This window comes from Leptonychotes weddellii, chromosome 4 (genome assembly GCF_054177405.1).
Source record: "Leptonychotes weddellii isolate Sample4059 chromosome 4, ASM5417740v2, whole genome shotgun sequence".
Lineage (NCBI taxonomy): Eukaryota > Metazoa > Chordata > Mammalia > Carnivora > Phocidae > Leptonychotes > Leptonychotes weddellii.
Window position 1 is genome coordinate 96,779,387 of NC_138372.1, and position 13,423 is coordinate 96,792,809.

Consider the following 13,423-nt stretch of genomic DNA (forward strand, 5'->3'; position numbering starts at 1 on the left):
TTTATTTGCTGTTTTCTCTACAGCTCCTTTATGTGTAGGGTTAGGTTGTGTATTTGAGGCCTTTCTTGTTTCTTGAGAAAGGCTTGTATTGCTATATACTTTCCTCTTAAGGCTGCCTTTGCTGCATCCCAAAGATTTTGAACAGTTGTGTTTTCATTTTCATTGGTTTCCATGAATTTTTTAAATTCTTCTTTAATTTCCTGGTTGACCCATTCATTCTTTAGTAGGATGCTCTTTAGCCTCCATGGATTTGAGTTCTTTCCGACTTTCCTCTTGTGATTGAGTTCTAGTTTCAAAGCATTGTGGTCTGAAAATACGCAGGGAATGATTCCAGTCTTCTGGTACTGGTTGAGACCTGATTTGTGACCTAGGATGTGATTTATTCTGCAGAATGTTCCATGGGCACTAGAGAAGAAAATGTTTTCTGTTGCTTTGGGATGGAATGTTCTGAATATATCTGTGAAGTCCATTTGGTCCAGTGTGTCATTTAAAGTCTTTATTTCCTTGTTGATCTTTTGCTTAGATGATCTGTACATTTCGGTGAGGGGGGTGTTAAAGTCCCCCACTATTTATTGTTGTCGATGTGTTTCTTATCCATCTCTGCAGCCGGCTTCCCCACTCTGATACCTGGGAGCTTTGCCGCACTCAGGCACCCCTGGTCTTTCTGTGACCCCAAGGGTCTTGAGACCACACTGTCCCACAGGGGTTACATCCCCCGCTTATCCACTGGAGTGATGTTCCTCAGCAGAGCCAACTTCTAAAAGTTCCGATTTTGTGCTCCACTGCTCTATCACTTTCCAGAAGCGGCTAATGGAGACCCCCTCCCCCGCCGTCTGTCTTCCCGAATATCACCTCGGATTCACTTCTCCGCACGTCCTACCTTCCAGAAAGTGGTCGCTTTTCTGTTCAGAGAGTTGTTGCTATTCTTTTCTTCGATCTCCTGTTGAGTTCGTAGGTGTTCAGAATGGTTTGATCCCTATCCAGCTGAATTCCTGGGACCACACGAAATCCAGGTCTCCTTCTCCTCCGCCATCTTGTTCTACCCCCAGTAACATTTTCTCATTTAGTATTTCTCACAACAACTCTAAGAGATAAATATAACAAGTACTATTTTTACAGGTAACAACTTAAGCTTGAACAGTGGAATTGGTTGGGATTCCACTTAGGGTCTCTAATGTATAATGCTATACCTATATTGCCCCTTGCTGACCTGTTTTCCTTATATACTATTATAGTAAATGTGTGATAGAAAAATAACACAAGTTTCTGTTCTGATGTCATTTTATATTGTATTGTGTTTTTGACAGTTTAAAGCGAAGTTTCCCAAGCTTGTCACTAATGCCAGTTGGGGCCAGAAAATTCTTTGTTGTGTGGAGGGGTGGCTTTCCTGTGCAATTTAGGGTTTTTAGCAGCATCTTTGGCCCCTGTTCACTAGTGACAGTAGCTCCACTAGCCCCAGTTGGGTGGTTCTTTTTTTTTTTTTTTTTTATGATTTCATTCATCTATTTGTCAGAGAGAGAGAGAGCGTGTGTGCACACAAAAACAGGGGGAGCGGCAGGCAGAGGGAGAAGCAGGTTCCCTACTGAGCAAGGAGCCCGATGTAGGACCCTGGCATCATGACCTGAGTCGAAGGCAGATGCTTAACCGACTGAGCCGCCCAGGCATTCCTCCCCCAGCCCCAGTTGTGACAACTAAAGATGTCTCCAGATGTTGTCAGATATCCACAGAAGGTCAGAATCATCCCGAGTTGAGAACCATAGACTTAGAATTAGCAACATCATGTCCTTTTACAGATTTTAGAAGATAAAGCTCATCTAGATTATTTAAAAGTCTTAATGCTTTCAAAATAAGCTTCATGTGAGTTGTTTACTTGGTTAAGCGTAAGTGTATACAGACAAACCCTGTGGAAGGTGATTATATACCTTTGGCCACTTTGTATGCCATCTTGGTAACTACCCATTGACATTCTAGTAATAAACAGGTGAGGTGGAATTTTAAGGTTATACATAAGTTCACAGGGCTATTTTATTAATTCCACCATATTAAATGAAATTCATTGTTATATAACTCTTGGTCTTTACACATCTAAGAACATTTTGTTATTTAAACTTATATTTTTTTATGGGTGGATAGTATGCTTTGTGAATTATTAAAGCTGCTCTTAACAAAAAACTGTGTATGTCTTTCTCTATTAAAAGACATAGTGTTTTTCAAAATTCTAAGAATGGAAAGGTGTTTTGAGCAAATTACTTTGAAATGAGTTAATGAATTGTTGACTTCTCTAAGGAAGTTGACTATTAGGGAACAAGTAAATGATCCCTTAGAGTGTATGTAATCATGTGTGTAACTGCTGGCTTATCTTTCTCTTCTCTCTTCTTTTTCCCTCTCCTCCTCCCTTCACTCCTTTTTACCTTTAATTACTGTTTATCAGTTTCTTGTTTTACCCCAGACACTTGGCTGGACATTATGTATATTATTTCCTTTTATATCTACTACATCATGTGAGCTGAGTACCCTCGTTTTACAGAAGGAAATTGGGACTCAGAGAAGTCAAATCGCTTGCCCAGAGTCATATAGTTAACAAGTGTGCCAATTAATGTTTATAGTCAGGGATGTCTAACTTCAGTTCTGTGTGCTTCAACACTGTTCTGGTGCTTAACAGACTTGGCTTCTTAACGGAATTACCAGGTGAGTTTTAAACATAATATACCCAGACCTCCTTCCAGCTGTATTGGATTAGAGTCTCTGTGTCTTAAGGCCCAGAATTGAGATTGAGAGGGAAGAGCCCTGAATTAAAAATTTCAAAATCTTTTCTTTTTTAAAAAAAATTTTCCCCCTCCATTTGTCTTTTACATAACTTTGAAAAAACTTCTTAACTTTTTGGAGACTCAGTTTCTTCATGTATAAAATGCAAATTTTAGTCTAACAGTAATTGTCTTGCCTGCTTCATAAAATTATTGTGAAGAATAAAGATCTTATTAGTTTGCATTGTGGTATATCATTTTATAACACTCAGCAACTGCAATATAAATGTTATTCATCAATGGGCTTCTCCAGGGTAGGAACAGTGTTCTGTATTATCTCCTGTGTTTGTTTATTTTGGTATTGTGTCTAGGATGGTGTAGTAGGCCCTCAGTAGGCACTGATTTTATTGAATGAATGAGGAATAAATAAACAAATGGTACAAAAATATAGTAGCTCTGGGGGCACTTGCATTCCTCAGAACTCTGCCTTTCCCATGGTTTTCTGCTGTGATGCCTCAGCAGCCTGGAGAATTTCTTTATGTGTTCCATTGCCTGGCTTCCATGAGTAAATGTGCTGTTGCATGTGGTTTTTCCCTGCCATTCCGTAATGGTAAGAGTGGCTCCTGCAGTTATTTTACTGCCATTACCTATCTGCTTCTCTCAGACTGGTCTGACCTCCAGTCTTTTATAATCACTATAGTGGACTTCTATGTTCTGGAACAACAGTATCAGATAAAAGAAGACTTACATGTTTGTTTGCTTTATTCCATATTTTTACCCTTAGCTTAAATATTTCTTGTCTTTTTTGGTTTTTATTTTGAATTCCCTTTCAGGTATTAAAGCTAGTAAGTTATTTTTTAATATTACTTCTATCTGGAAATAAGATTGTTGCTATTAGACCTCTGAAATAGGGCCAAGATATCTTACTAGCCCTCTGAGTTGCTGAAGTAGCTGTGAGGGAATACTTGGGCTTTGTACTGTAGGAGAGGTTTATGTTATATGCCTCATAGATATCTCAGAGATTAATTTATCCTTAATAACTACGTTTATTTCTTTAAAAATAGATTAAATTTGGTTATTTGCTATATGAAAATAATTTAACTTCCAAATTAAATTTTGCAAAAGTAGCACCTAGATAACAATGCTTATAAAGTAAACGAAAAACTAAATTTTACTTGTTTTACTGATGCAAAATCTATTAAAAAAGTTTTAAGTGAAAATCCTTTAAGAAGTCTGCTAATAGGAAACTGATTAAAGGGGCACCTGGGTGGCACAGTCATTGAGCATTTGCCTTCGGCTCAGGTATGATCCTGGGGTCCTGTGATCAAGCCCCGTTTTGGGTTCCCTGCTGGGCGGGAAGCCTGTTTCTCCCTCTCCCACTCTGCCTGCTTGTGTTCCCTCTCCCGCTGCCTCTCTCTCTGTGAAATAAATAAATAAAATCTTAAAAAAAAAAAAAAAAGGACACTGATTAAATAAACTGTGGGTCAACTATGCAGTAGAATACTATGTTGCAGAAAAAGAATGAGGATACTCCCTGTTATTGATATGGAAAACCTCTGTTAAGTTAAAAAAAAAAAAAAGTGTATCAAAAAGGAGGAAAAAATTATAGTATATTTTATTTGCTTGAACATGCTGGAAAAACTATAGAAAGATACAAAAATAACTAATAAAAGTAGTTACCTGAGAATTGGCGTAGGGGTAGATAGGAGAAATAGGATGGCTAGAGATAAGTGTAGGAATAGAGTTTTCACAATCTTAATACATATTTTGAAAAATTACTCAGCATTATGGATGTTTTCAACTACTGAGAATAAAGAAAATATATATATATATCCTGTATTTGTTATATATATAGGATATATAAAATTGTTATATATATATATATAAGGATATATAAAATTGTTTAAAATTGTATTTTTTTAGGTGAACTACAGTTTATTGACTGGGAGATTGACAGTGACATGGAAGATACTAGTGAGTATAATGAATTTGAAGATGGTGAGAGTGTTGTGGAAATATCAGACTGTGCTTCTTGTTCAAGCAATCATTCTTTGACTAGTGAAGAGAGGCTCTCTGAGCTTGTGAAGGTAAGAACCAGTTGTCTCAAAATTTTTCATTCTGGTTATACATTTGTTAGTCATAGCCTTTTGGTTTTTCATTTTTAATTCCTTTTTCCAGGACAGTCACTTTTGACTCTTAGTGATTCTTTCATTCTTTACCTCCTTGTCTCTAAATAAACAGGCCTATAATGCACCTCTAAACATGGGTAACCATCTCCTCACCCACTCCCTCCACCTGCTACACATTGAACTTTTCCCATTCCTCCATTCTCCCAGGACACATGTATCATGGTTTGGTTAGATTAGTATTCAGCATTGCATAATATTCGTAAAAGGCAAATATTAATTATGATTATTTTTCCTTCACAACTTTCGTTTTCCTTGGAGTTAATTACTTTGGGTTTTTGTTTGCCCAACTTTATTTATTGTTAATAAAACTAAGTTTTTGCCATTGTTTAGCTCTCCTGTTAAGGTTTTTCAGGCAAAGTAGGCATTCTAGCAGTTTTGTCTTTTTGGAGAACTTGTTCCCACAACTTCCTGGCTGCTCTAATTTGAACTCATCCTTTCTGCTTTGTGGATGTAGCCACCCTTAGGTCTCTCTTCATCATCTTCCTGGTAATTCCCTTCACTTCTCTCCAATGTGGAGCAACTTTATCCTGGATTCCATGTCTTCCTCTTTCTTGGTTTTCACTCTCAGTATGATTGAGCACATCTTCTAATAGCTTTCAAGAGAGGATTTATGGAAGATAAATGGCATGTCAGAAGATGCATTTATCACACTTTGATAAGTGGATGACAATGTAATTTATATAGAATTTTAGGTTGGAAATTATTTTTCTTCAGAATTTTGAAGGCATTATTTCATTGTCTTCTAGTTCCAGAGTTGCTGTCAAGAAGCCTGAAGCTATTCTCATTCTTGATTTTTAAAAAAGATTTATTTATTTGAGAGAGGTGTAGGGAGGCGCAGGAGAGGGAGAGTGAGAATTCCAAGCAGACTCTGTGCTAAGCACAGAACTCAATCCCAGGAACCCGACATCATGACCTGAGCTGAAATCAAGAGTCAGCTCTTCAACTCTCTGAACCACCCAGACTCCCCTCTCATTCTTGATTTTTTAATATTTTCTGTTTATCACTTTTTTTAAGCAGTGTGATTGTGATTATACCTACATGTCGTATTCTGCTTGGAGTTTATCAAGCTTTTTGAATATGTGGTGAGTTGGGTCCAAGCCCTTGCTGAGGTTTGGTAATTTACTAGGAGGACTCTCAGAATTTAATGTACAGTCATACTCAGGGCTATGATTTATTATAGTGAAACAATACAAAGCAAAATCAGCAATATTTTAAGAGTCCTATTGTAGAGGAGTCACACAGGATATGCTTAATTGCTCTAGCAATGAGTTTTGACAACCTCTGTAAAGTGTTTCCTGCCAGGGGAGCTCATTGGTGACTCAGTGCCCAGAGTTTTTATTGGGGTCTGGTAAAGTAGGCACTCTCTCTGCCTTGCGTGTATTAGAATTTCAGATTTTAAGAAGGTAAACAGGTATTCAGCCTAAGCCACATTGTTTGCACAGTTTAGGCAGAGGGAGCCACTCTTACCATTAGGGACTGATGGTAACTTTCCTGACGTCTAAATAACCAGAGGTAGGCAAGGACCAACATTATAAGCAGGCCTTTCTAAGGATACCCATCTTAGGTCAGCTTTGTTAACTCTCTTCTTCACATAATGGGTTTAAAGTTTTCATCACATTTGGAAAGGTTTTTGCCTTCAACATTTTTTTTTCTGACATCCTTTTTCCTTTCCTTTTGGACTACAATTATAGGTATATTAATGAGGCTGCTTCATGTTGTATCATGGGATCATTGATGCTGTGTTCACCCCCCCTTTCATTTTTAATGGTTTCTGTTGCTATATTTTTCAAGTTTAATATCTTTTTTCTCTCAGTGTTTAATCTGCTGTTAATACTATCCAGTGTATTTGTCATCTCTTAAAAGTTTGATATGAATCTTTTTATATTAACATTCTTAACCTCATATTTTCTTCTGTTTTGAAAATATAGAGTATAATTATAATAGTTGTTTTAGTGGTTTTTCTGTAAATCTACCATTTGTATTATTTCTGTGTCTGTTTCTGTTGATTAATATTTCTCTTCATTGTAGGTTATATTTTTCTGCTTCTCCGCATGCCTGAAAATTTTTGAGTGGATACCAGACATTGTGAATTTTATGTTGTTGGGTGCTGGATTTTTAAAAATGTCTTTAAATATTTTGGGACTTTATTCTCAGGTGCAGTTATTTGGAAACAGTTTCATCCTTTGGATGTTGCTTTATGACTTATTAGATGGATCTGGAGAAGTGTTCAGTATTATGTCCCATTATCTTTTTGAGTATTCTACTAATGCTCTTACTTTTCCAGTCTGCCTGGCAAGAATAGCTGCCGAGTCCTGACCCTGTGTGAGCACTGGGTGCTGTCCTCCAGATGATTCTTTCCCTTGTATACTGATCGCACATGCTGATCAGAACTCTGCTGAATAATTGAGGGGGGGATTGCTGTAGTTTTCTAAGTAGCTCTGGTTTTTCTGTTACTCCATCCTATGAACTCTAGCTACTTTTGTGAACTCTCAGTTCTGTCTCTTCCCATGGGCTCCACCTCAGTTCCCCTTTTCTACTGTGTGGTTTGGAAATTTTCTTAAAGTAAGCTAGGGCAATTGTAGAACTCAATTTTTATTTCCTGACTTTCAGGAATTATGTTCTTCCCTGATGTTCAGTTTCTTAAAAACCATTGTTTCATGTATTTTGTCTGGGTTATTCCCTTCCTTCCTTCCCTCCCTCCCTCCTTTCCTTCCTTCCTTCTTTCCTTTCTCTCTCTCTCTCTCTTGTTTTTTGTTTGTTTGTTTTGGTGTTTTAAGTGGGAGAACAAATCCATTTGCTATTATTCCATCTTGGCCACCTTCCTGATCTTTCATGCAATCCAGCACATGATAAGATGCTCATCATCATTAGTCATCAGGGAGTTGCAAATCCAAACTATGATGAGGTACCACTTTATACTCATTAGGATGGCTATTATCCATAAATGGAAAAAAAATGAGAAATTGGAATCCTTGTACATTGCTGGTGGGAATGTAAAACTGTACAGCCACTGTGGGAAAGTTTGATGGTTTCTCAAAAAGTTAAACATGGAATTACCAAATAATCCAGCAATTCTACTTCTGGATATATACCCAAAAGAATTGAAAGCAGGGACTCAAACATTCTTGTACATCGATGTTCATAGCATCATTATTCACAATGGCTGGATGGTGGAAACAACCCAAATGTCCATCAACAGATGAAAGAATAAACAAAATGTTATATATATGTACAGTGGATTATTATTCAGCCTTAAAAAGGAACGAAATTCTGGGTTGCCTGGCTGGCTCAGTTAGTTAAGTGTCCGATTTTGATTTTGGCTCAGGTCATGATCTCAGGGTTATGAGATCAAGCCCCACATTGGTCTCTGCATGGTGGGCATGGAACCTACATAAGATTCTCTCTCTCCCTCTGCCCCTACCCCTTCTCCTCTCTCTCTCAAAGGAAAAACAGGAATGAAATTCTAATACATGCTACAATATGGATGAATCTTGAAAACCTTATTATAGATAAAATAAGCCAGACACAAAAGGACAAGTGCTGTATGATTCAATTTATATGCAGTACCTAGAATAGGCAAATTCATAGACACAGAAAATAGAATAGAGGTTACCAGGGGCTGAAGAGTAAGGGGAGTTATTTTTAAATGTGTACAGAGTTTCTGATTGGGATAATTAAAAGGTTCTAGAAATGGTTAGTGGTAGTGGTTATAAACATGAATGTACTTAATGCCATTGAGGTGTACACCTAAAAGTGGTTAATATGGTAAATTTTTTTTGCTATGTATATTTCACCACAATAAAAAATGAAAAAGTATATCTTTATTTTAAAATATTTTTCTACCATTAAATTTTATGTTTTTGAGGACTTTTTATTGTTGAAATGGTAAAAATGTTTCTAGAGAGAACACTAAATGATAAAGCAAAAGACTTACTGTACATGCAGTAAAATGTTAACTCCAGGATCCCAAAGGACCATGGAGAATCCCAAGACTACTACCAAAACCCCTTGGAATAAATCATACCTTCAGACCAGGAAGTGTTGTGCCATGACCTAAAAGTTTTTCTTGACTTTTTAATATAGGAACTAGACTAGTAACCCTTTATTTCTATGAACTTCTTCAGTGTGAAAGAAGACCTTCTGTAATAGCATGGTCTTACTTTAGTACATATCACATTTTAAGATTATTTATTTATTTATTTGTTAGAAAGAGAGAGAGCACACCAGCAGGCAGAGGGGCAGGCAGAGGGAGAGGGAAGCAGACTCCCCACTGAGCAGAGAACCTGACACGGGGCTTGATCCCAGGACTCTGGGATCATGACCTGAGCTGAAGGCAGATGCTTAACCAACTGAGGCACCCAGGCATCCCTTAAAATTTTTTTTTTAAAGATTTTATTCATTTATTTAACAGAGCACAAGCAGGGGGAGTGGCAGGCAGAGGGAGAGGGAGAAGCAGGCTCCTCACTGGGCAAGGAGGAGCCTGACACGGGGCTCGATCCCAGGACCCTGGGATCATGACCTGAGCTGAAGGCAGATGGCTTAACCGACTGAGGCACCCAGGCGCCCCCAAATTTTTTCTTAATATTAATTGTGGTGGTGGTTTCAGTGGCTGAAATATCTGTTACTTCATGCGTTTGGCTTTTTAAAGCACCTCATTTCTGTTGAGAAAGGTGGGAGTTTTATGCACAGCTTCATATCATAGGCTACTTGTTTTTATAATTTTAGAGTTTTATCTGATATTTCATGAGCAGGTTCTCTACTGATAAGATAAGAAGGCGTTTAATAAAATTAGTTTATGAATTCCTTTTCCTTATTTTGAATAGAACAAATGATGGATTTGTTCTCATCATAGATTATTGCCATCACTAAATAAAAAATTTAGTATTTTACTCTTGTCACAAACTTTAATTTTTTTATTAGAAAATAAGTTTATTAGAACTTTTAGTTTTTTTCGTGGCTTTTTTTGAGAGAAATATTCTGTGAACTGAGGATATGTTCATCCTTTGAAAGCTGCTGTAAATTACCACGACTATGAGAAGGACTAATGCTGCATAGATCAAGCTTGCTGGGTGATTGGCTGGGTTCACTACCTAACTGAGAAACTCCTGCACTCAGGTTTTATAGTGCTTTCAGTTCAATTCATACCTTGTTAAAATTACAAATTACAGTATGACACAGACTTTTCAGGGAAGCTCTTAAATAATATATAGTTATAAGAAGTAAATGGTAAGCATCCATAGCTCTCTAAAATGTAAAAAGCATATCTCTGGGTAGTAGAATTACTGGAGACGTTAATTTCTTCTTTGTTGCATTTATTTCACAATTTAAATAAAAAACAAGAAAAATATAGCAGTCAGTGGCTTTTTCCTTAAAGACAAAACAGAGAAACAGATCACATATATTGAACATATATACTGGGTCTTATACTAGTTGCTTTAGGTACATGTATTAGTCCATTTGAGCTGCTATAACAAAAATACATAGGCTGGGTAGCTAAAACAACAAATTTATTTCTCACAGTTTTGGAGGCTGGGAAGTTCTATGATCTAGGTGCTGGCAGATATGGTGTCTGTTGAGGGCCCACTTCCTGGTTCATTGAAGGCTGTCTTCTCGCTGTGTCCTCACATGTTGGAAGGGGTAAGGGATCTCTGGGGCCTTTTTATAAGGGTCCTAATCCCATTCATGAGGGCCCCACTCAAAGGCTCCGCCTCTAAATACCATCACATAAGGGATTAGGTTTCAACATTTAGTTTACAGCAGTACATTTTCCATTTAAGCCTTAAAACAATCTTGTGAAGTAGATGTGGTTATGCCCAATTTTCAGATTAGGAAACTGTTAGAAAAGATAATGTAACTGCAAACAAGTTACTTATGTAGTAAGGCATCAGTGATTGAAATCTTGTCATAGAAATATTCAGGTGTTGGTTGAATGCCTCCCAATCTACATTGATTGTTTTCTTATGTTGGAAGAAGCATGCAAATGGGCAGAACTTTGAAAGATATGGTCATAGAAAAGAGATGACCTTGGCTTGCTTTGTATTTAAAAAATTCAAAACTTCTTCCACGTAAATTGTCATGAAGTATACCTTTTTAATAAATTTGTTCATTAAAGCATAACATACTACATCATCATTTGAAATAAATAAATTGAATCCACTGACTCAAAAATGAATTTCTCTAAGTAGACATTGAGAAGCAGTCCTACAATATAACGAAAATCCTTTTGGATTTGTGGTCTGTCTAATCACAGTGGTATTCTCTATGGCCTTAATTCCTGTCTCCTTTTCTTCCATTCTCTTCCTCATATGGAACAAAGATTGTTATTTTCTTCTCAAGCAACATTTTCTTCCAAGTGCTGATAACTGTTAAAGCTTTCTATAACCCAGTTGCTGTCCTGAATTCCATGTGGGTTTACAGCTGCCTAATGACATATTTGCGTCAATGTTCTAAAGTTACTGTAAGTCAAAGGGGTCCCAGGCCATATCCTTTCTTTTCTTTTTAATGCAAGCTTATCCTGTTTGTGTGTTTTTGGTCTTAGTTAATAGCTTTCCTTTTTCACTGCCTGAGTCTGTTTTGTTACTGGGTCGTGCAGATTTGACCTCTAAACTTACATCCTCAGAACTTCTGCCCTAAATTGGGCCCTTTCACCTATTCTCTGTATTGTTTCAGTAGCATCATAATTAATTTCTTAGCTGATGTCTTTTTAGTAGATTTATCTTAATAAAAATTATGACTTTATCACTCACTCACTGAAATACTTTTGATGGTTCCTCATTGCTCAAAAGTCAAGGTCCATATAACTTAACCTTCACAGTTTAGCCGCAGGTCCCTCAAGTGAATGAGGCAGAGTATACACTGTATTTTTTTATTTATATATAATCCTTAAAAATACAAATGATTCTATAGTGATAGGAAGCAGGTCAGTGGTTGACTGGGCTGAAGGTAGATGGGGGAAGGAGGGACATGAGGAAAGTGGGACTGATGGAAATATTGATTATCTTGATTGTGGTAATAGTTTCAAAGGAATGTACACATGTCAAAACTTGTCAAATTGAATATGTTCAGTATGTGTATTTTAGTATGCTTAAGTTACATACTTCAGTAAAACTGATAAGTTTAAGTGCAAGAAAGATGTAGTTCCATGTGTTTATGATATAATTTTCAAAATACCTTTTTAAATGACAAAACAGGATATAGAATAATTGTATAGAAAAATGGAAAGGGTTTAGAGGAGTTAAGATGGCAGAGGATTAGGGGGACCCGAAGTTTGTCTTGTCTCTTGAATACAACTTGATAGTTATCAAACCATTCTGAACACCTGAGAAATCAGTCAGAAGTCTGAGAGAAAAAAACTGCAATTCTACAAGTAGAAAACTGACCACCTTTTGGAAGGTAGGAAATGCGGAGACTTGAATCCTGTGTGATATAGCTGTGGATACAATGGTGGCAGGGAGAGAACCTGCTTATGGAAGCTACCACAAAAGTATTATAAGCAGTGGAGTGCAAAATTGGAACTTTTAGAAGTCAGCTACAGTGGGGGAATGTGCCTCACTTAAAGGTGCTCAGGTGGCAAAGTGGAGTGGAATCCCAGGTGTGATACCGTGGCCTGAAGATCCTCGGGTTGTAAGAAGAATGGGTGGTGCCTAAGTGCTGCACTGTTCTCAGGGATAGGAGTATGGAAGCTGGCTGAGAACAGTGAGTCTAGGTGCCACCTTTCTGCTCTGTATTGCCATAAACTGTGAACTGCTGCGTGGTCATTCAGCTGCTTTTCCTGGGATGGGTCTGCAGAGGCCTGTCAAGACTCTCCCCAGGGAATCAGTGCAGGTCTGCGCCATAGGAGTCCCTAAAATTTGGAGTTTTGAAACTCAGGTGCATTCTTGAGATAAAAAAGCTTGGCACAGGCAGGGTGAACACAGAGTTCTGATGGCAACTGGGGAGACAAGAGTGATTGATTGCTCTTCTGTGAGGGTTCCCTGAAGAGTGGGGGAATGCGAATTTTCAGCTCTGGGGCTAGAGTGGGGTGCCACCATATTCATCCCACACGCCCATCAGCACTGAAAGCCCTCAGGGAGCAAAACAGGGCCACCTGGTGGAGTCTGGAGCTGCTTACACCAAGCCCTGCCTCCTTGCCTCTCCCCCCCCGCCCCTCCCCCCAGGGCAAGTCTACCTGAGAATCAGTGCAACAGGCCCCTCCCCAAGAAGACCAGTACAAACAACTTGCTTACACTAAGTTTACTGATCATAGAGGGCTGCAAAGCTTCAGCTCTAAGGGAAAATAGTATCTAGCCTCCTTTGGGCTTTTATTCTTTACTTCTTCTTTTTCATTTATTTTCTTATTTTTTGCAATTCTTTTTTAAAAGTTGTTTATATTTTTATTTTTGTTTACTTTCATTGCATTTTATTTTTATATTTCTTTGGGATCTAGATTCTTTTATTTATTTTTTTAAAATTTATTTATTTATTTATTTGAGAGAGCAAGCACAAGTGGGG

At 37.6% G+C, this 13,423-nt stretch overlaps 1 protein-coding gene across 1 annotated transcript in view; it reads left to right on the forward strand.

Moving 5' to 3' along the window:
• The first annotated feature begins 4,645 nt into the window (after positions 1 to 4,645).
• SPIDR (scaffold protein involved in DNA repair) overlaps positions 4,646 to 13,423 on the forward strand; it is a 408,727-nt gene continuing 399,949 nt past the window's right edge. Inside the window, exon 1 of the mRNA XM_081817117.1 lies at positions 4,646 to 4,831. Coding sequence (XP_081673243.1) covers positions 4,706 to 4,831 — 126 coding nt within the window. The 5' untranslated portion in view covers positions 4,646 to 4,705. The remainder of the gene's footprint in view (positions 4,832 to 13,423) is intronic.